General features: G+C 35.3%; 1 protein-coding gene across 2 annotated transcripts in view; it reads right to left on the reverse strand.

Annotated features, from left to right (window-relative positions):
• Window positions 1-16657: 16657 nt before the first annotated feature.
• Window positions 16658-20489, reverse strand: part of GCNT1 (glucosaminyl (N-acetyl) transferase 1) — a 33245-nt gene continuing 29413 nt past the window's right edge. For both annotated transcript variants that reach the window (XM_051966697.1, XM_051966694.1), the window contains one exon: window positions 16658-19690. In XM_051966697.1, the coding sequence (XP_051822657.1) occupies window positions 18252-19541 (1290 nt within the window). In that variant the 5' untranslated portion in view covers window positions 19542-19690 and the 3' untranslated portion in view covers window positions 16658-18251. The remainder of the gene's footprint in view (window positions 19691-20489) is intronic.

Raw genomic sequence — 20489 nt, forward strand, 5'->3', positions numbered from 1 at the left:
CTCAAAGTTATTTTTAAAACAATATTGCTGTAATTATGTATAATGTTTTCTTGTTTCTGCTCATTTCATTCTTCACTATTTTGTGCTAGTCTTTCAGTTTTTTAAAGATCATTGAGTTCCTCTTCACTATTTTGTGCTAGTCTTTCAGTTTTTTAATACCTCATTTCTTATAACATAATAGTATTCCATGGAACTATTACTCTTCATTTGTGATAAAAAATGGTATCAGGCACACCCCAGTATATCCTCCCAGCAAACAGACTAAACCAGGTTGAGGGTAACCCATAGCCCTGAAATGCATTGGTGAATTAGAGGGGTGGTTACCCCAAACACGTGAAGAGTTCCCCAGAGAAATGGCTAGATGAGAGCAATTTGTTCCAATGACCATAAGGAAGTTAAAAGTAAGTGCTATGGAATGTTTAGAGTTTGGTCAGAAATCAAAAATGCCAAGGTCAGTCATTGCATCCTGAGCTTTGCCTCATGTAAATCTAATGCACTGGAGTTAAGACATCACCCTGTGATGTCATTGATCCTCTTCAAAAATAATGGATAATTAAGTAAAAAGTACTTGCAGGGTGACTATATGCTTCTTGAGCTCTGCCTCAAATCACATTCAGATAACTAGGATCCAATGAAATTTTCCCTGTAATTGCACATAATGACCATAACAAATGTCTTCCTTACTCCAGGCACTTCTAGCTCCCCAACTCTCAACTGGTGGGCCTAACTGCCATTTTCCAAACTGCTTTAAACAGGATATCTTTTCCAGTCCATCCCCAGCAGGGCAGCAACTCTGGTGCAGTTATGGTGATAAAATTGCTAGGGCTGATTTTCCTTTCTCTTGTCCATGAGTTTGTTGCTATTGGCTCTAAGACAACATCAAATATGACAGTGTTTTCATTTTGTTCTTCCCCCTCAGTTTTCATTCTCATTTTCTTTCATATTTTGTTTTACCCTTCCTCATTTCCTCATTTGCATCTCATGCACTATGTAATCATTTGCTCCAACATCTCTGAAAGGAAACAGGTGGACCCTGACCCCCCATACATTGCATTATCTATAATTGGCTTAGTAAAGAATGTATCCAAGGACCTGGGAACTCACAACTTCTCTCCCCTCCATTATGCTCACCCTTCCCCTCATGAAAAAAAGAAAAAAAGGCCACAACTGTGAAGTTAACTAGTACAGATATGGCATTCTTTTTTCTTTAAACTTCCCTCACCCCCAACTCATACACTGTAATTAAGCTGCCATGTTCTCTTGTTACATCAGTCATGTGGCTAAGTGTTGAGAAAAAATACTGAGTTTGTAAATCTTCAGTTTCCTGAACAGATTTATTTTGTGTAGCTCAGGGGAAAATGAGCAGGAAGTTTTAATTCAGACTTAGCTTCTAGTTTTTTGTTTTTTTAAAAAATAAGGTACTATTTCTTCTGCCAATTTAAAGAATTTGAATGAAACAAATAATATTTCTTTCTTCTCATTTATTTCTGAACACTTAATACACATAAAATGAGATCAATGAAAAAGAGTTTATTGGTCAAGGTAAATTGCATTAATTGTTTTCTACCAAAATATTTTAGAGATGGAAGGAGCACTATCAGCTATGTAGTCATTCATTCCACTGACATAAGAGAACATGAAAAAATGATCAGGCAATAATAATATGGAAATCATGATGGGAACATTTTGTTTATTAGGCCATAATGCTGCAATTAAACCTAGAAAGCTTAATGGAAGAAATGGTAAAAAATTGTTGGTAGATATTAATAGCTGGAGGTTGATCTGGAAGGAGCTTTCTAGTATAGTGCTTTGGGCATTGTGTTATCTTTATATAATTAATATTATTTATCAATCTGAAAAATAGAAAACTGATGACTTGAATTGATGCTTCCAGATCAAATGCATGTCTTGTTTTATCAATATATAAACTCTCCACTGAGCACAGACTCTTTATACATAGTTAGCTGAAGCAATGTATTCAGAATACTTTACAAAAGCCATGTAGGCTCAAAATTAAATCAATTCATAATCAGAAATGTATTGAGAAAGTCTGGGCTGAGAATAGGATAAATATGGAAGAACAAATGGGGGGGAGAGAAAGAAAGAGTGAAAGGAGAAAAGGAGGAGGAAAAGGAGAAGGAGGAGGAGAAGGAAGAGGAGAAAAAGGAAAAGGAGGAGACGGAAGAGGAGAAGAAGGAGGAGGAGGAGGAAAAGCAAAAGAAGGAGGAAGAGGAAGAGAAGAAAGAAGAAGAGGAAGAGAAGGAGGAGGAGGAAGAAATAAGGAAGGAAGAAAACAAACAATGAAACAAAGGAAGATAAGAGAAATCATATTTTGTTTTGGTGTACTGGCCTTAACTCTTTTCTTCAATTTCCTCACTTGCAAAGTTAAAAAATGGCTGTGTCTTAATAGGAGTGAGATTTAAAGCATGGAGCTAGAATGTGGTAGACAGAAAGATTAGGAGAGAGAAATGAAGAGGATAAATTGGGAGCATTTTCAAAACTTAAATCATTAATAACTTGTTGTATATTAATATATCTACAGAAGTTTGGTTTGAGTACACCCCAAGCAAGGTTACAGGATATATGGCACCATACACGTTGGATTCTCCTCCTCCTGATCCTGGCCATGATGTGGATGCACTGTCCTAAAGTAAACGCAGAGCATCGCCTGGGGAAGGAGAAGAAGAGAGAGGATTCAGGAAAGAAGAGGAAATAGAGGCAGAAAATGCAGATAGATGTTCTGGACTAGGAAGGCATGTTAGAGAAGAGGGCTGGGCGTGACCAGTTCTCCCTGGGACAAATATCTTAATAGTATGCTACATCAGATGCTATTTCAGCATCTTTATTTGGGACAAGGAACATTTCATCTACCACCATATAAACGTAGTAGAAATTAAAAGTGAGGTCCACTTTACAGACAATATGAAAACATTTATTTAAGATATCCATAAAGTTGTGAATGACCTCAAGGTATGTAAAATTGCTGTCACAGGCATTCACAAAGATGAAGAAATTGAGGCTGGCATCAAGTCAGTATTGCTAAATGCTCTTAAAGTTCCAACTCCATAAAGTTGTTGTGCTTAAAGTCCTAGGCTATGATGATAGATAGCATGAAGTCCTCAATCAACTTCTTCTCATCATCATCAAACCAAAAGTATTACTTGGCCAGGCAAGTCTTGCCTGACTAATTCTGATTAAGAACAAATTGGATTATGGTGATCCCTTGAAGTAAAGCCTATAATGAGCCAGTGAGCATGAATATTCCTGAATCTCATCTAAGGATCAGTCCCCAACTAAATTTACTTGAGCCCAGAGTTAAGGGATCCTGGAGGAAAGTACATCCCCAACCCCTGAAACAGGTATTTACAAAACAGATATGGTACTTTTCAGTGTGAAGACTAGGTGATAAAACCTCAGCTTCAAGTTGCTTTCTGAAGATAAAGTTTCCAAGAGATGAAAGTGAGGGAGAAAAAAAAACATTCCAGATAAGAAACAAAAGCCTAGAGAGGTAGGTGACAGATGGCATAGTGTAATATGTTCAGAACATCAGAAGTAAATAGGATGGTAAAACATTGGAGATTCAGGCTATGTTGACTACAGTGTATATGAAAGGAAGTGATATTTAAACAGGTGGAAAAATTGGTTAGAGCCAGAATGTAAAGGACCAAACAAAAGAGTTTGTATTTTATCCTAGAGGCAATAAAGCACCTCTTAAGCTTTTTGAACAAGGATGGGGAAGGTCAGATCTGTGCTTTTAGACTACCAATTTGGCAACAGGGTACATTCAGAAAGCTGGATGTAGGAAGTTCAATTAAGAAATAATGGCAATACTAGCTGTACCTGTTCTAAAATTATATTATAAAGCAGCAGTCACCAAAACCATTTGGTATTGGCTAAGAAATAGATTAGTTGATCAGTGGAAAAGGTTAGGGTCACAAGACAGAATAGTCAACTATAGCAATCTAGTGTTTGACAAACCCAAAGACCCTAACTTCTGGGATAAGAATTCATTATTCGAAAAAAACTGCTGGGATAACTGGAAATTAGTATGGCAGAAATTAGGCATGGACCCACACTTAACACCATATATCAAGATAAGATCGAAATGGGTCCATGACCTAGGCATAAAGAATGAGATTGTAAATAAATTGTAGGAACATAGGATAGTTTATCTCTCAGACTTGTGGAGGAGAAAGAAATTTGTGACCAAAGATGAACTAGAGACTATTACCGATCACAAAATAGAAAATTTTGATTATATCAAATTAAAAAGCCTTTGTACAAACAAAACGAATGCAAACAAGATTAGAAGGGAAGCAACAAACTGGGAAAACATCTTCACAGTTAAAGGTTCTGATAAAGGCCTCATTTCCAAAATATATAGAGAACTGACTCAAATTTATAAGAAATCAAGCCATTCTCCAATTGATAAATGGTCAAAGGATATGAACAGACAATTTTCAGATGATGAAATTGAAACTATTACCACTCATATGAAAGTGTTCCAAATCATTATTGATCAGAGAAATGCAAATTAAGACAACTCTGAGATACCACTACACACCTGTCAGATTGGCTAAGATGACAGGAAAAAATAATGATGAATGTTAGAGGAGATGCGGGAAAACTGGGACACTGATGCATTGTTGGTGGAACTGTGAACGAATCCAACCATTCTGGAGAGCAATCTGGAATTATGCCCAAAAAGTTATCAAATTGTGCATACCCTTTGATCCAGCAGTGTTTCTATTCGGCTTATATCCCAAAGAGATACTAAAGAAGGGAAAGGGACCTGTATGTGCTAAAATGTTTGTGGCAGCCCTGTTTGTAGTGGCCAGAAACTGGAAAATGAATGGATGCCCATCAATTGGAGAATGGCTGGGTAAATTGTGGTATATGAATGTTATGGAATATTATTGTTCTGTAAGAAATGACCAGCAGGATGAATACAGAGAGGACTGGAGAGACTTACATGAATTGATGCTAAGTGAAATGAGCAGAACCAGGAGATCACTTTACACTTCGACAACGATATTGTATGAGGATGTATTCTGATGGAAGTGGATTTCTTTGACAAAGACTCAGTTTCAATTGATAAATGATGGACAGAAGCAGCTACACCCAAAGAAAGAACACTGGGAAACGAATGTGAACTATTTGCATTTTTGTTTTTCTTTCCGAGTTGTTTTTACCTTCTGAATCCAATTCTCCCTGTGCAACAAGAGAACTGCTCGGTTCTGCACACATATATTGTATCTAGGATATACTGCAACATATTTAACATATATAGGACTGCTTGCCATCTAGGGGAGGGGCTGGAGGGAGGGAGGGGAAAAATCGGAACAGAAGCGAGTGCAAGGGATAATGTTGTAAAAAAATTACCCTGGCATGGATTCTGTCAATATAAAGTTATTATAAAATAAAATAAAATATTAAAAAAAAGAAATAATGGCAATAATCCAAGTGAGAGTTAATGAGAGCCTGATCTAGGGTAGCTATGTATAAATGAAATGGGCATAGATATAATATATTATAAAGATAGAACAGACAAAATTTGGAAGTGAATGGATATGGAGAACAAGTGAATTTGAAGAATAATAGATGATGCCTAGAGTGCTAAGCTGGGTCATTAGAGGTATGGGGATACCCTCAAAAAAAGTAAGAAAAAAAAAGGTTTGGGGGAAATAATAAATTCAGTTCTGGATAAGTTGAGTTTCAGATATTGGTGGAGCATCCAGGTGAATATGTCTAGCAGGCATTTGGAAATAGAGATATTGGGCAGGAGCATAAGAGAGCAGAGAGGGGTATAGATATAGATCTGGTAGTCATCTACAGAAAAGATAATTGAAGCTCTTGAAGCTAATAGAATTGGTAAGAAATAGCATATGTAGAGAGAGAAGAGAAAAGGACTGAGAGTAAACCCTTGGGGTATACTGAGTTAAGGAGAAGGATAAATGTGTTGCAAAGAAGATTACTAATCTCAATAGTTACCACAAAGAGTCAGCCACCATGGCTTCATCAAGAAGAGGTCATGACAATTTAACTTTATTTCCTTTTCTAAAATGCTAAGTAGGATGGTAAAACACTGGAGATTCAGGGAAGGGTACAAACAATGTAAACTTACATTTTAAACACAGCATTTGACCAAGACTTTCATGCTATTTTTTCTTTTGCACAAAATGGAAAGATGTGGGCTAGATGGATCATAAAATTAGATGGATTTGGATGGCCAGATCCAAGGAGTAAACTTTAATGGCTGGAGGTTGACTTGGAATGAGATTTCTAGGCAGTGGTCCTCAAGCTTTTGTTCTCAATATCTCTATCATATTAAAAATGATTGAGGATCTGTCCAAAGAGTTTTTGATAGCTATTGATCACATTAAAAATACAAAATTAATTATGAATTTGTAGACTCTGTGAGAGGATTTCAGAGATTCCCAGGATGTTCTGGACCAGACTTTGAGAACTACTGGTTTTGTGCTATTAATAATTTTTTAATCAATAACTTAGATAAAAGCATAGAAAGTATGCTTATCAAATATATGAACAGCACAAAATTAGAAAGGACAAACAATCCTTGTTATATTCAACAGTGTGGATCCAAAAAGATCTCAAGGGTAGAACAATGGACCAACTCTACTAATGTGAAATTTAATTGAGATAAACATTTTATATTTTGTTTAGAAAATTCATCTTATACATCCAAGGTAAGAAAGCACATATAATTAGCAGTTGATGTAAAAAATGAACTGGGAGTTTTAGTGCATAGCAAGTTCATCATATGTCAACAAAGTATTAGTCAACAAAGAAACTAATATGATCCTAGACTACATTAAAATGATTGTTAATGTTCAGGATTAGAGAGACAATGGTCTTTTGTAATCTGCCTCCTTGACACCACATTTGGAGTATGATATTCCTTTGTAGGTAACACATTTCAGTGAGGAAAAAAAGTATCCAGAGAAACATCAAATCAAAAAAAATTGAGATGTTTAACCTGAAATGATACTTATTTCCAGGTATTTGAAGGGATATAACATAGAAGAGGGATTAAATTTGTTCCTCTAGCCTTGTAGGATAGAAAAAGAAGCATGGGTGGAAGCTGCAGAGAAGTAGTTTTAGGTTTCAAGTAAGAAAAATGATTGCAAACTATTAGAGCTATTCAGTGATAGAGTTGGCTGTTTCTGATGGTAGTTCATTCTACCTCAAGAAAAGCATTCTCCATTTAGGGGGTCTGTTTGAGAGGGAATTCTTGTTCAGTGTGACATTTCCTGTCGTTAAGACTGAATTGAGTATAACTGTTAATCAATCAGCAAGCATTTGGTATTGCCAAGTACTGTAGGAATTGGAGATAAAAAATGTCAAAAATTAAAGTCTCTGCCCTCAGCTTATGGACTGTTGGGGGAGAAAACACGAATATACAAAATTGGAATGGATGTGTGTGTGTGTGTGTGTGTGTGTGTGTGTGTGTGTGTGTGTGTATTAGAATCTAAGAGAATCAGTGGAGGATTTCTTGGAAAAGGTGTCACTTCAAAGTTGTTAAGGAAACACAGGAAGAAATGAGGTAGAGGTACATTCCAGATTTGGGGTATGGTAGGTCATTGAAAAAATCTCTACCTTTGGGGGAGAGGTGTGTGTGGGAGGGACAGTGAGAAGGCGCGTTTGGCTGGACAACAGAATTTAGAGGGAAAAAAGTAATATATTTTAATAACTAGAAAAGTAGATTGGAAGTAATTTAAGAAGGATTTAAAAAATTAAGCAGATGAGCTTAAATTTAATTCTAGAGCTGATGAAATTGCCAGGAAGAGAGTAGGGGGAGAATAGAAGAGAACTCAGGACAGAGCCTTGAAGTAGAACCAAAGTTAGGGGGCAAAGGAGACTAAGCTATCAGGTAGTAGGAAAATCAAGATTTAGTGGAGAATCCTTGTATGATTGATAAGTCAGCCAAAAATAAGTAAGGATAAATAATATATCATAAATATCCAGAAGGACTTAACCCATGCATTAATAGGATTCAGGATCGTACAAATAAAACTATAAGATTTATTAGGAGATATTAGATTCTTTTCAGTAAGGATTTGACAATTTCATACTGATTTTGTGGCCAAGAAAAAGAATAGTGTTGGAATTTGGCACTGTTAGATTTAGAAATAACTGAGTGGCCAGACTCAAAGAAAAATTATTAATCATTCAATATCAATCCATTTAGAGGTTGTGGAGAATACATCTGTGATTGGTCCTGTGCTGTTTGATATTATTAGCAGTGTCTTCGAGAAAAGTATAGATGGTAGAATTATCAAATATTCAGATGACACAAAACTACAAATGTTACTAACTCTATAACTAGGGAAAGTCAGGGTCTAAAAATAGCACAACAGGGAGAAATTTAATAAAATTCTATTTAATGAGAAAATTGTGTTTGAGTTTGAAAACATCAGCTTCACAAGTACAATATGGAGATCATGAGGTTAATTTGAAAAAAATTGGAGTGTTTCAGGGAATTACAAGCTCAGTTATGAATCAATAGTGTGATATACATTCATTCAATAAACATGTATTAAACACCTGTTATGGGCCAGGCACTACTGTGCTAGATGTGGAAGATTCCAAGCAAAAATTAGTTGGTCCTTGCCCTTAAGATGCTTCCATTTTAAATACCAGTCTCAAGAAAGTCAAACGCAAGCCTGTGCTGCATTAAGAGGCAAAACATCCAGAACTAGGGAGAAGTAATAGTTCTACTTCCCTGTTCAGATCTCATTTGGAGTATTGTAGCCAGTCTTAGATATAACATTTTAGGAAGGGCACTTTAAATAGGAATGTTTCCCAAGTGGAGCAAGGAATGGTGCAAGGTTTTGAAGTTGTTCAGGAAAAGTAATTGGGGATGGTTAAATGCTTGAAACTTGAAAAAAAAAAGACTTAGGAGATGAAAGAATTGTCTTAAAGTATTTGAAAAGCTAAGTCATATAGGTAGGTGTATAGAGGCAGATTTAGGCTTGATATAAACTTTCTAATGATTGGAATTATCCCACAGGGGAAAGGAATGCTTTGTGACCTCGTGGGTTGCTCCTCTGTAGATCTCTTCAAGCAAAGACTGGATAATCACTGGACAGGGCAACAAATGAGTATTTTAACAACCAGATAATTTTGGAGTATTTGTAATATGGTATTTTATTTTCCAAATACATGCAAAAAGTTTTCAACATTCATTTTTGTAAAACTATGTATTCTGAATTTTCCTCCCTCCCTCCCTTACCTCTGCCTCCCCAAGACAGTAAACAATAGATTAAATGTGTGCAATCCTTTTAAACATATTTCCATATGTGTCACGTGCAAGAAAAAAGGGACAAAAGGAGGAAAAAACACCACCAGAATGAAAAAAAAAAAGGTGGAAATACTATGCTTTGATCCATATTCAGTTTCCACAGTCCTCTCACTGGATGCAATTAGCATTTTCCATCCATGGGGAGACTTTTTTTTTTAAGTGATATTATAGAGCAGGTTCTTGTTCAGATCTAAATTGTACTAGATCAGAGTTTTCAACCTTTTTCTTTATCATGGACTGCTTTCATAGTCTGGTGACACCTATGGACCTTTCCTCAGAATGTTTTTAAATGCATGAAATAAAATGCATGATGCAAAAGAAACCAAATTATGTTGAAATACAATTACCAAAATATTTTTGAGAAAACAAGTTAACAATGTTGGGCATGGTGGGGAGCAATCCCTGCTGTTACAGAGGCTGGCAAATAGCTTGAATTAAGGAGTTCCAGGCTGAAGTATGCTATGTTTATCAGGTATCCATACTAAAGCACTGAAATGTAGAGACTCTGGGAGGGCAGTGGCACATCACTGTTTATGGAAAGGTAAAATGCCCCAGGTTAGAAATGGAGCAGCAGATCGTACTCTTGAGTAGTCAGAGACACAGTAGATAGAATTCTATACCTGAAATCAGAAAAACCTGAGCTGGGCAAGTCATTTAACCTCTAATTTGACTCAGTTTCCTCACCTATAAAATGGGAATAAAAATAGCACTTGCCTCCAGGATTGCTGTGAGGATCAAATGAAATAATATTTGTAAAAAAAGGGGAAAATAAATACTTAGTACAGTCTTGGCACATAGTAGGCATATATGAACAATTATTTCCTGCCCACTATACCTCTAGCCTAGGGGTGACAGTACTCAACCTTAAAAACAAAATAAAATATAGCTCATCAAAGGACTTAAATGTAGAAAATACCTCAGAGATCATCTCCTCTGATACTCTCATTTAGCAAATGAACAAACTGAGATCCAGCATAAGGAATTGACTTGACAAAGATGACACAGATACTAAGTAGCAAAACTGGGATTAAAAATCTAGGTTCTCTGGCTCCAAATCAAGTTCCTTCTGCCACAGCATGAAGCTTTCCAACTCTAAGATTTTATTTCCTGGCTAGCATCAAGACTGGCTTCCAAACTGCTGCAAACCATATGACTAAGGAAACAGCTTTAAGCCCCTTCCTGCAGTCTTCAGTCTCCTTGAGCCAAGTGACTCCCACGTTTTGAGGTAATTGAAGAAAATGGATTCTGCTCCAAAGACAGCATCTGTTTTCTTTTGGAATGTATCTAACAGGAAAAAAAAATCCCAACAAGAAAAACAAAAACACATTTCTTGGGACTTCCTAGAGTCATCTTGATTTTTATTTATTTGTTTGTTTGCTGAGGTAATTGGGGTTAAATGACTTGCCCAGGGTCATACAGCTAGGACGTGTTAAGTGTCTGAGGCCAGATTTGAACTTAAATCCTTCTGATTTCAGGGTTGGCGCTCTATCCATTGCACCTCTTAGTTGCTCCATCATCTTTATTTTTAAAACCATGAAAGTATATAAGTTTTAGCAAAAAAAAATTTAATTTTAAGCAAACAAGAAAAATGCATGTTGCAAATTGCCTCCTTGAAACTGCAGAACAGCAGTGGATGTATCCTAAAATCCCAGAAGACCACACTGAACCTCAAGGATGACCCAAGTAACATATTTCTTTATACTAAGTAAGGTAGCTTTTAGTTTTCTATGGAGTTTAGCTACTAAAAAGGTTTCTCTTGTTACATATATTAAGGACACATTCACCCAAATCTCTTCACCCTATTTGGCACCAAAAAATGTAGTCCAAATAACATAGAAGACAAGAGCAAAGGAAGTTTTCAGCATCTGCCAGCAAACCAAGAGAGACAATCTTGGGATTCTTTTGCCCAAATAAACCAAACCCTACATGAAAATGGGACAGCAATTGAGCATATTGACAATCAGATTATTTTAGTGAGTTTTTGATGTGGGAAAGCTTTAAAAAATAAAGTGATTCTAATTACTGGAAAAATGTTAAATGCTCTTCCTTGGTGAAATTAGGGGAATGAAAAAACTTTTAAAAAAGATACTTTAAAAAAAGGATCACACATATTTAACCTGATTGCTTGCTGTCTTGGGGAGAGGGGAGTTAAGGAGAAGAGGGAGAAAAATTTGGAACATAAAGTCTTACAAAAATGAATGTCAAAACTCTCTACATATATTTGGAAAAATAAAATACTATTGAGAAAAAAAAAACAAACAAAATACTTTCCTCCCTAATTATGATTTATTTTGATATCCTTAAGATATTCTTGAATTTTGAATATAGAGAAAATAACTCATATTTTGCGCTAAATCCACTCACCCTCCAAACTTTCCAATTTCTCTTGCAGATATCAACATTCTGCTAGTCCCTCAAATCCTCAATATTGTGTTAATCCATGACATTTTTCTCTTGACTTTTCTGTAGTCACTAAGACAGGTCAATTCTAAGATAATCAACTGACATTAAGCTCCTACTTGTGACAAGCACCATGCTATACATTTGGGGAATAACAAGAAAGACAAATGACAGTCCTTGCTCTCAAAATGCTTATTGTTTAATGGGGGAGGTAGTATGTAAACAACTACGTATAAATAAGATACACAGGATGAATTGGAGATAATCAATGTAAGGCAATAGAATAAGACAAAACTAGAAAGTCTTCCTGTACAAAGTGGAGTTTTAGGAAGGACTTGAAAACAGCCAGGGAAGCCAGGAGATGGAGGTAAAGAGGGAGAGTATTCCACATAAGGAAGAAGCTAGTGGAAATACCCCATGTTAGGAAATAAGGTTTCTTGTTCAAGAAACAGCAAGGAACCAGTGTCACCATATTGTAAAGCAGGTAGAAGAGAATAAAGTGGGAATGGAGTTAGGAAGGGCTTTGAATATCAAACAGAAGATTTTATATTTGATACTGGAAGCAATGGGAAGTCATTGAAGTTTATTGGGTTGGTGAGGGGATGTGACATGGTTGGCACTTTACTTTAGGAGATCACTTTGATAGCAGAGTGAAGAATGGATTGTAATGAGAAAGGACTCATGGTGGGCAGACCAACCAGCAAGCTATGGCAATAGACCAGATGTAAGGTGATAGGAGTCTGCATTAGAGTGGTAGCAATGTCAGAGGAAAGAATGAACATGTATGAGACATGTTAAAGGTTAGCTTCATAGTTATTAATGAAAAATTGGATATGGGAGGGGGAGAGTGAAAGATAATAAGGAATTGAGGTTTCAAGCCTGGCTGACTGGGATTATTTTGCCCTCAAAAGTGATAGAGATGTAAGAAGAAAATGAGAGTTGGAAGGCAGCAGAAGATATTGAGTTCCATTTTAGACACATTGAGTTTAAGATTGAGTTGGAGATATCTGATAGACAATTGAAGATATGAGAGTAGAGGGCAGCAGAGAGATTAGGGCTGGATAAATAGATTTAAGAATCATTAGTGATTCCATGGGATCCAATAAGATCAGGAAATGTAATAAAAGACAGAGAAAAGGATGCGCACAAAGCCTTGTGGGACACCCATGGCTAGTGGTTATGGCTTAGATGAAGATCCAGAAAAAAAAAAGTTAAGTCAGAAGGTGAACCAGGAGAAAATTGTCAAGAAAATCTAGAGAGAAGAGTATCAAGGAGAAGAGAGATTAAGTGTCAAAGATTCCAGAGAAATCAAATGTGAGGACTGAGAAAATTAGAGGCTATTAATCATGTCTCTTGAATCTTTCTCTTTCTCTCCAATCTGCTGATCCTCTAATTCAAGCCCTTATCATCCCTCACCAGGACAGCTGCAATAATTAATTATTGCCTTCCAATTAAAATTCCCATATTCTATTCTCTAATCACTTCTCCACTAAGCTGCCAAATTGATATTCCTTAAACACAGATCAGACCCTTTTCCCGATCATACCCCAACTTGATCAAAACATTTCTTATTGGCTTCCCTTGAAAATAAAACACAAAATTTTTAACCTGAAATTTAAGGCCACTTGTAATTTTGGCTCCCACCTTTCTTTCCATCCTTATTTTATATTACTATTCACTCCTTTCTTGCAATAAAACTATCTTCCTAGCAGTTCCCTATACACTCTGTACCTCTGCACAGGTAATCCTCAAATCTTTAATGCTCTCCTTCCTTATCTCTAGGAATCCCTAGTTTCCTTTAAGACTCAGCTCAGATGCCCTCTTCAATGGGATATCTTTTCTGATCTCTCAGTAACTAGTGCTCTCTACTATTATGTTCTAACAAATGATGAAGGAAATGGTTTCAGAGATGTCTAGGAAGACTTGTATAAACTAATACTATGTCAAGTGAGTAGAACCAGAACAATTGATGCAAAACAACATTACCATAAAGTTGAAAGACTTAGGAACTCAATAAAAAGACTACCACAATTCCAGAGGATTTATGATGAAACATGTCCAGAAGGGAAAGTGATGGATTTGGGAATATTGAGACATCTTTTTTGGGGCAAGGACAATGCAAATGTTTTGCTTGACTGTACATATTTGTAATGAATTTTGGTTTTGATTGTTTTTTTTTCTGGATTCCTCAGAAAGGAAATAGGAGTAAAAAATGAAAGAAGGGGTGAAAAAAAAATTAAAGGTCCCAAAATGTTCTTTTTATTTTGAATTATTGTTTTTATATATATGCATGTTGTATCTCCTCCAACAGAATGTAAATCCTTTGTGAATAAGAACTACTTAATTTTAGTGTTGTACATTAAAAGTACTAAATAATCGTTGCGTGGCTTGAAGCCCAAAGTGACATGTTGTTATTCTTCTCTTAAAAGAAATGACTGGTCAATTTCTATACGTTATCATTTCTTTACTGATTCAATGCCCACATTTTAACAATTGCTGCACAGATTTGAAATTTTTAAGTGAGTTGAGTATAAAATATGTGGAAATCATCTGTAAATTCCAAAATTAAGCATATTCAGTAAATACACATATTTTCTTCCTTTCCAAAACAGTAAGTTGTGAAGGAGAAACAGAAACCTTTTAAACAATTTTCTGTCTTGTTTCTTATGCTTCAGAAAAAAAGCTTTACAAAGATATTAATGACATAGTGTCTCTATCCTTCTTGTATGATCCTTGTAGCTTTGAGGACAGTTCTCTCTTTAAAATAATCACTTTACTTTATATAAAACCACCTGCAATGGTTGTGTTGTATATACTGGAGCTCTTTGGAGGAAACAATGCTCAGAAATTTTAAATGAAACTTTCCGTTCCATTGGAATTTTACTATCTGCCATAATTGTAAGTCTCTGTGACATTTAAAAAGATTTGACAGACATAGTTTCTGAGTAATTTAATCATGTTATTAATAAAGACAGTAAGTTATTGATAAAGTTTGGTCATTTGGCCTTTTCTTAGACCAATGACAATCATTGCAATGGGAGGAACTCGGTTTATATACTCTTCAAAACAGTAGGTGGTCCATCAAACAGTGATCAAATCTAACTTTGCTTAGCTGATTAGAAGTCAGCTATATTAAAATGAAGGGCTGAGTAGAGGGGGAAAAAATCTCTATGCCAGACCACTCCCAGTCTTAGACTATCTAGACTGTCTACAACCAAGTTTGAGTAGAACATAATGAGCTTCTTCAATCTACATTAAATTCCTTACAAAGTAAGTAGAATGTGACCAAGATGGAGGAGAGGCAATGCAATCTCATTATCAGTAATGTCCTTCAAGAAAAACAGAATCTTTGAAAATGAGAAATTTTTTTAAAAAGGGAGAGCCCTCTGATCTCCCCAAGATAATAGTTATTAATAATCATTTCTCATACCTCTAATGCAAGCTTTCAATCTACACACACTCCTGCTAGGAAAATGACAATGGGAACACTAATAATAACTAACAATACTCAAACAGTTATTTCAATAAGAGAAAGTGGTTTATTTTTTCCTCCAGTTTTAGAAACCAAGAATGCATATTGGTCCCAGAAGTTTCCCTCCCCACCCCCACCCCCATACTTCATACTGTCAAATTCCACTACAGGAAATGTATTCTCTCATCCCACAGGTAAAACAGTTCAGAAACAACGTATATTTGTTGGAATGATCTGCAAATCTTCATTTAATAGCAGAACTATTAAAATAAAAATGCGTTCTCTTCATTTGCATACCATAATAATGTTCAGGACATTACCCCACTTATTTTATCATATGCCATATTTTTTACTTCAAATAATAACATTTGTTAAAGGTCATAAGAACAATTCCTGTAATAACTTAGGATACTAAAAGATCTCTGGGTTTAGCAACATAAACTTATCAAATGTTGTTGTTCATCCTTCATTTTTGAAGAGGACCAGGGATATTACAGTGAAGTCTTTTCTTGTGAATGAATTGGATTTAAATAAGGTAGAATTACATAAAGTCATCAACTTCTCTCTCTTCCAGAGTCACTGACAATTGGTGAAGTAAGGACAACTGGCAATGCCCAGGATTCAGTGGATGACCCTGGAATCTTTGATGTCTGACCAAGCTCTAAGTTCTCCACAGCACCTGCTTCAGTAGCCTTCATGCCTTTTGGAACAAATTGTTCCATTCTATTGGGGAAAGTCTTCACATGCTTGTGATGGATATCCCCCTAACTCAATGATAGGTTTTGGTTCCATCAGATTCCCTCAATTTGGTTTACTCCATCTGCCACAAGGTTTCACCAGGGCATGGCCATTGTGTATGCATGCTGTAGCTTCTTGGAACCTCAAGTGAGAGTTGGGTGAGAGAAGGATACCAAAGGTGGATGAGCAATGCTGAAAAGGATTCAGCCAGCCCTTCTACCAGAGGTGCTAGACCTCCCTGAACACCCCATACTCTCATTTATCAAACATAATTAAGATGAAAATTATATCATTCACTTTGGTCAATTAGCACTGAAAATAGGATAAAACGCTCCCTTTTGATTAAGTCGTTGATGTGAAAATTGGCCTTACTTGAGCCGTATGTGTGCCTGAATTGAGAAAGAACTATATTTATGTGAATACTAAACCTGCTTATCCTAAATCTAAAATTTTCATCAGAAGTCTCAAGACTCCAAGACAGATTCAGAACTATACCACTATATAAACTGCTCTGCCAGATAGGGAGAAACACATAGGACATATTTCCAGGTGATGGGAAACTAATACAACAGTAAAGGAGGAAGAAATCTTTTGGGATATAAATTTGTAAGTAGTCTTGGGAGTTGGGGTGGAGGTAGGAGAGAGCAAGGTTGAGAGGCAGCACAGTATAAAAAATATATGTCAGGATTGGATCTTGATCTTGAAAGAAGATGTGGGTTGGAATTATACTTCAAACACTTACATTTTATTATGTGACCCTGGAAAAATTATCTAACCACTGAAGGCCTATTTCTTCATTTGTAAAAGGAAAAAAAAAGTTTAACATATCTATTTCACACAGTGAGTATAAGGATAAAATGAAACAATTTATATATTGCACTTTTCAAAAATTAATGGGTTACATAAATGTCATTTATTATTAATTGTAGTATCATTCTTTGGCCATTCAAATCAGACAAGTGTTAAATATTTACAAGTGTCAACTATTATTTAGGTACCAGAAAAACTTATTTCCCATGTTTTATTTTCTTTTAAAATTCTTCATTGTAGCAGTTAGAAACTGTGTATCTTTGCTACATTTTTTTTTCTTTCTAACCCCCATTTGGCCTTTTCTGTATTAGCATTTTTCAGGTGTCCTGATCACTGGCTAACAAATAAATTTTGATGTACTATAAAAATTAGATTTTCCTTATGCAAAGACACTAGATCAAGAGATACCTCACCATTTTTGGGTGTCCTGAACCCCTTGGGCAGGCTGGCAAAGTCTCTAGACCTCTCCTCAGCATCATGTTTTTAAATGGATAAAATAAAATACACAGCATTTTAAAGGAAACCAATTATACTGAAATACCCTTATTAAAATATTACTTGTTGTTCAAAGATACCAGCTTAAGAATCCCTGAAGTGGAGTATGTGCCAATTTTTAATCATTATTCTAGCTTGTCTATTTTGTTTGAGACAGATCAACATATTTCAAAGATTTTAGAAACATGATCACTGATATCAGATGAACAAGGTATTAGCATTTTTTCTGAAAAAAATAAAATGAGTGTTGAAATTAATTTAAAATACTACATATTAGAAATTCAGGCACTTGGCTTTTATGTCCCCTGAGAAGATATACATAAGAACATTGTATAATACAGAATTTTTCCAACTGAAATAGAAGCTTTGTTTCACATGGTTCATTTGGAACAAACACCAAACATATCACAATATATACACAAAATATTATTGAAAGGTAAATTGTATCCTTGTGATTGGTTGTTGCTTTTAAGTTTAATTCAGTTCAAGAAAACATTCATACTCCAAAGTTTTCCCAATAGTTTCAACACCACTGAAATCTACAGAGTGAAAAATTTCTTATTTTTGGTCCCTGAGCTGAGTTTGCTCCTTTTATCTGCATCTTCTCCAGATCCTATACCCCCATTCCCAATAATCTGTCCATCTTCACTCAAAATATATATAAAAATAATTTAATATTGTGGAAAGATATGCAAACATACATACATACAAATATATATTTACTTCATTTATGCAAATGTTTTTGAAAAATAAGATCATTTTTAGATTATAATTATTAATAGGAAAGACCATGACTCCTTTCTTTCCTTCCTCAAACATACATTTTATTTAACTCCAACTTCATAGCTTGATTTCAAAGTATTTCTAACCAAATGCATTCTGTAGAAAACTAGAAGTCAGTGAAATTTAGATAATTTAGAATGTGATTTCTTCCATGTTTTTTCCTCTGAAATACAGAAGACACTCTATACTTCCATCTTTGATATTTTCACTTTTCTCTTACAGTAAATACATTCAGTTTTCCATCTGATATAGAGCTTTGTGTCTTAGATGCTCCTCTAAACACTGGACTGCAAAAGAGTCAACATCAGTATCAAATTTGTTGGCGAAGAAATGGTGCTGTTGTAGTATCCAGTTTAAATCTCCTACTCCAAATATACATACAGAACGGACATGAATTCCATTACATGGTGGATATGGAGCTCCCTTGAAAATGTCTCCTTCCAAATATTGCCATTTCACAAACCTAGCAACTGCATGCATGTCGGAAATATCATACTTATTACTGGAAGGGAACGCACCTGGAACTTCAGGAATTCTTTGAATTGTAGCCCACAAATATTCATCTGGGCTATATGTATCTTTAGCCCATTCAATAAATTTCAGGATCTTCCCATTGGTTAGGACATACTCTACATATTTCCTACTAACAACAAAGTAGGCACTGCCTGAAAAAATTGGTGTTTCAATGGGAGGAAGCGACTTATCTTTTCCTGTGTTTTTTAGCTTGCCCTCAATAACTTCATAATGCTTCTTCCACCTTACTTCTTTATGGGAAGGCATTTTTTCAGTTTCTAAGCTGTTTCCATTCACTAAAGACTTCAGCTTCCTTATTATTTCCAGATTGGTTTTAATTGGGAAATCCATGCCGCAAAGATTTATCAAATATTTCCATTCTGAACTCTGTCTGTAGAGATCTCTCATGCAGTTGATATCCGCTTGGACCCTACTCCATGATGCATACACAACACTCTCCAGTTGACTGGCAATGAAGACATTATTGAAACAAGATGCAATGCCCTTCACTGCTGCCAAAAAGGATTCGGGAGATTTTTTGTCAACATGAATGCAATAATAATTCTGAGGTGTGTAGATAGTTCTTAGGAGCCTATCAAGCATTTCAATTTTGTGATAAACCACTATTGAATATGCAATGGGAAATTCTGCCTCTTCTTTGCTAAGGGGTTCCATGATATATTTGCGGGTCTTAATGAAAGCAGCACAATCTTTGGTCCTATTGATGTAATCATCATTTGTCCACTGAGGGAGATTTCTAAATTTCACTGTTAGCATTGTAAGCTTCGCATTTTGTATTTCTTCTTTGTCATTCAGTAAAATTTTGGTACAATTAATGCTACTATATGGATTTTCTCTAGTCAACTCTAAATGTCTGTGATTTAACGAGTCTGACTTTTCATGAATCGTTAAGATGGAAAAGCATATGATTAGGGTAAAAACAAGTAAAAGGAAGAATGGTTTGGTCTGACAAGGACCAAGTTTCCTTCTCAGCAGCCTTCTCACCATTTCAAACCAAAAACTGGGGTCCTTGTTTCCTTTGAATGTAAGTTTTTTGAGCTTTGATCACAATTTATTTCTTTCGTAGCCTGTAGAGTTGTTGGTGTACATTTATCAGCAGTGATGAATGATCATCTTGAAATAGCTGGAGAAAAACTCTAAAAAAAAAATTAATTTTATTGTTAATTTTTTAAAATTTTAATTAATTTAAAATTAAATTTAATTGTTAATTATTTATTGTTTATTGCTATATAAATCTTTTCTCAGAATCAGAAAGCTATGATAGATCTAGAGGTTCTTCTGGTGATATTCAGTAAGTGCCACCAGCAAATAGCTCTGGAGAAAGATTCAGCTTGGGTCTCAGAGAAAGGAGCACTTCTGTTTTTTCACTCTAGGAATCTGAGTCTCTGTTTACCAGATACAATTAGAGTTTGAGATTTACTTCCAATGAAAAAAAGCAACCTAAACAGTTTCTTTAAGAATAGTACTCCTTGAAGGGTCCTATTCAAGTATAAGAAAAACAAAAACAACAACAACAACAACAACAACAAAAACACAGACCAGCCTTCAAAATGAAACATATTGAACATACTATTGCACTCATTATACCATTGGCCACCACAGGAAAAAATAACATATAAAATTGCCAGGCAAGGAATTACCTCTTTCCTCCTACACTGGACCCTCAGAGACCCTTAGAATCCTACAGAAAGAAAATAACTATATACCTATTTTGTCATTTATGCAAAACCCTTCTCAGAACCTTTAAATTTCAGACACCCAAATCACTTTGTATTTAAAAAGAAAAAAAAGAAAAATGAAAAAAAGAATGTCTATTAATTTAATAATTCAGTTTTGTACAGTAACTATCAGATATACATCTAAATGAGTGTCCAAGTGTTTGTTTTAAAAAACACAACTGTCACTAATCACATGCACCCTAAATATTTGAGACCT

The sequence above is a fragment of the Antechinus flavipes genome, chromosome 1 (genome assembly GCF_016432865.1).
Source record: "Antechinus flavipes isolate AdamAnt ecotype Samford, QLD, Australia chromosome 1, AdamAnt_v2, whole genome shotgun sequence".
In the NCBI taxonomy this organism is placed as follows: domain Eukaryota; kingdom Metazoa; phylum Chordata; class Mammalia; order Dasyuromorphia; family Dasyuridae; genus Antechinus; species Antechinus flavipes.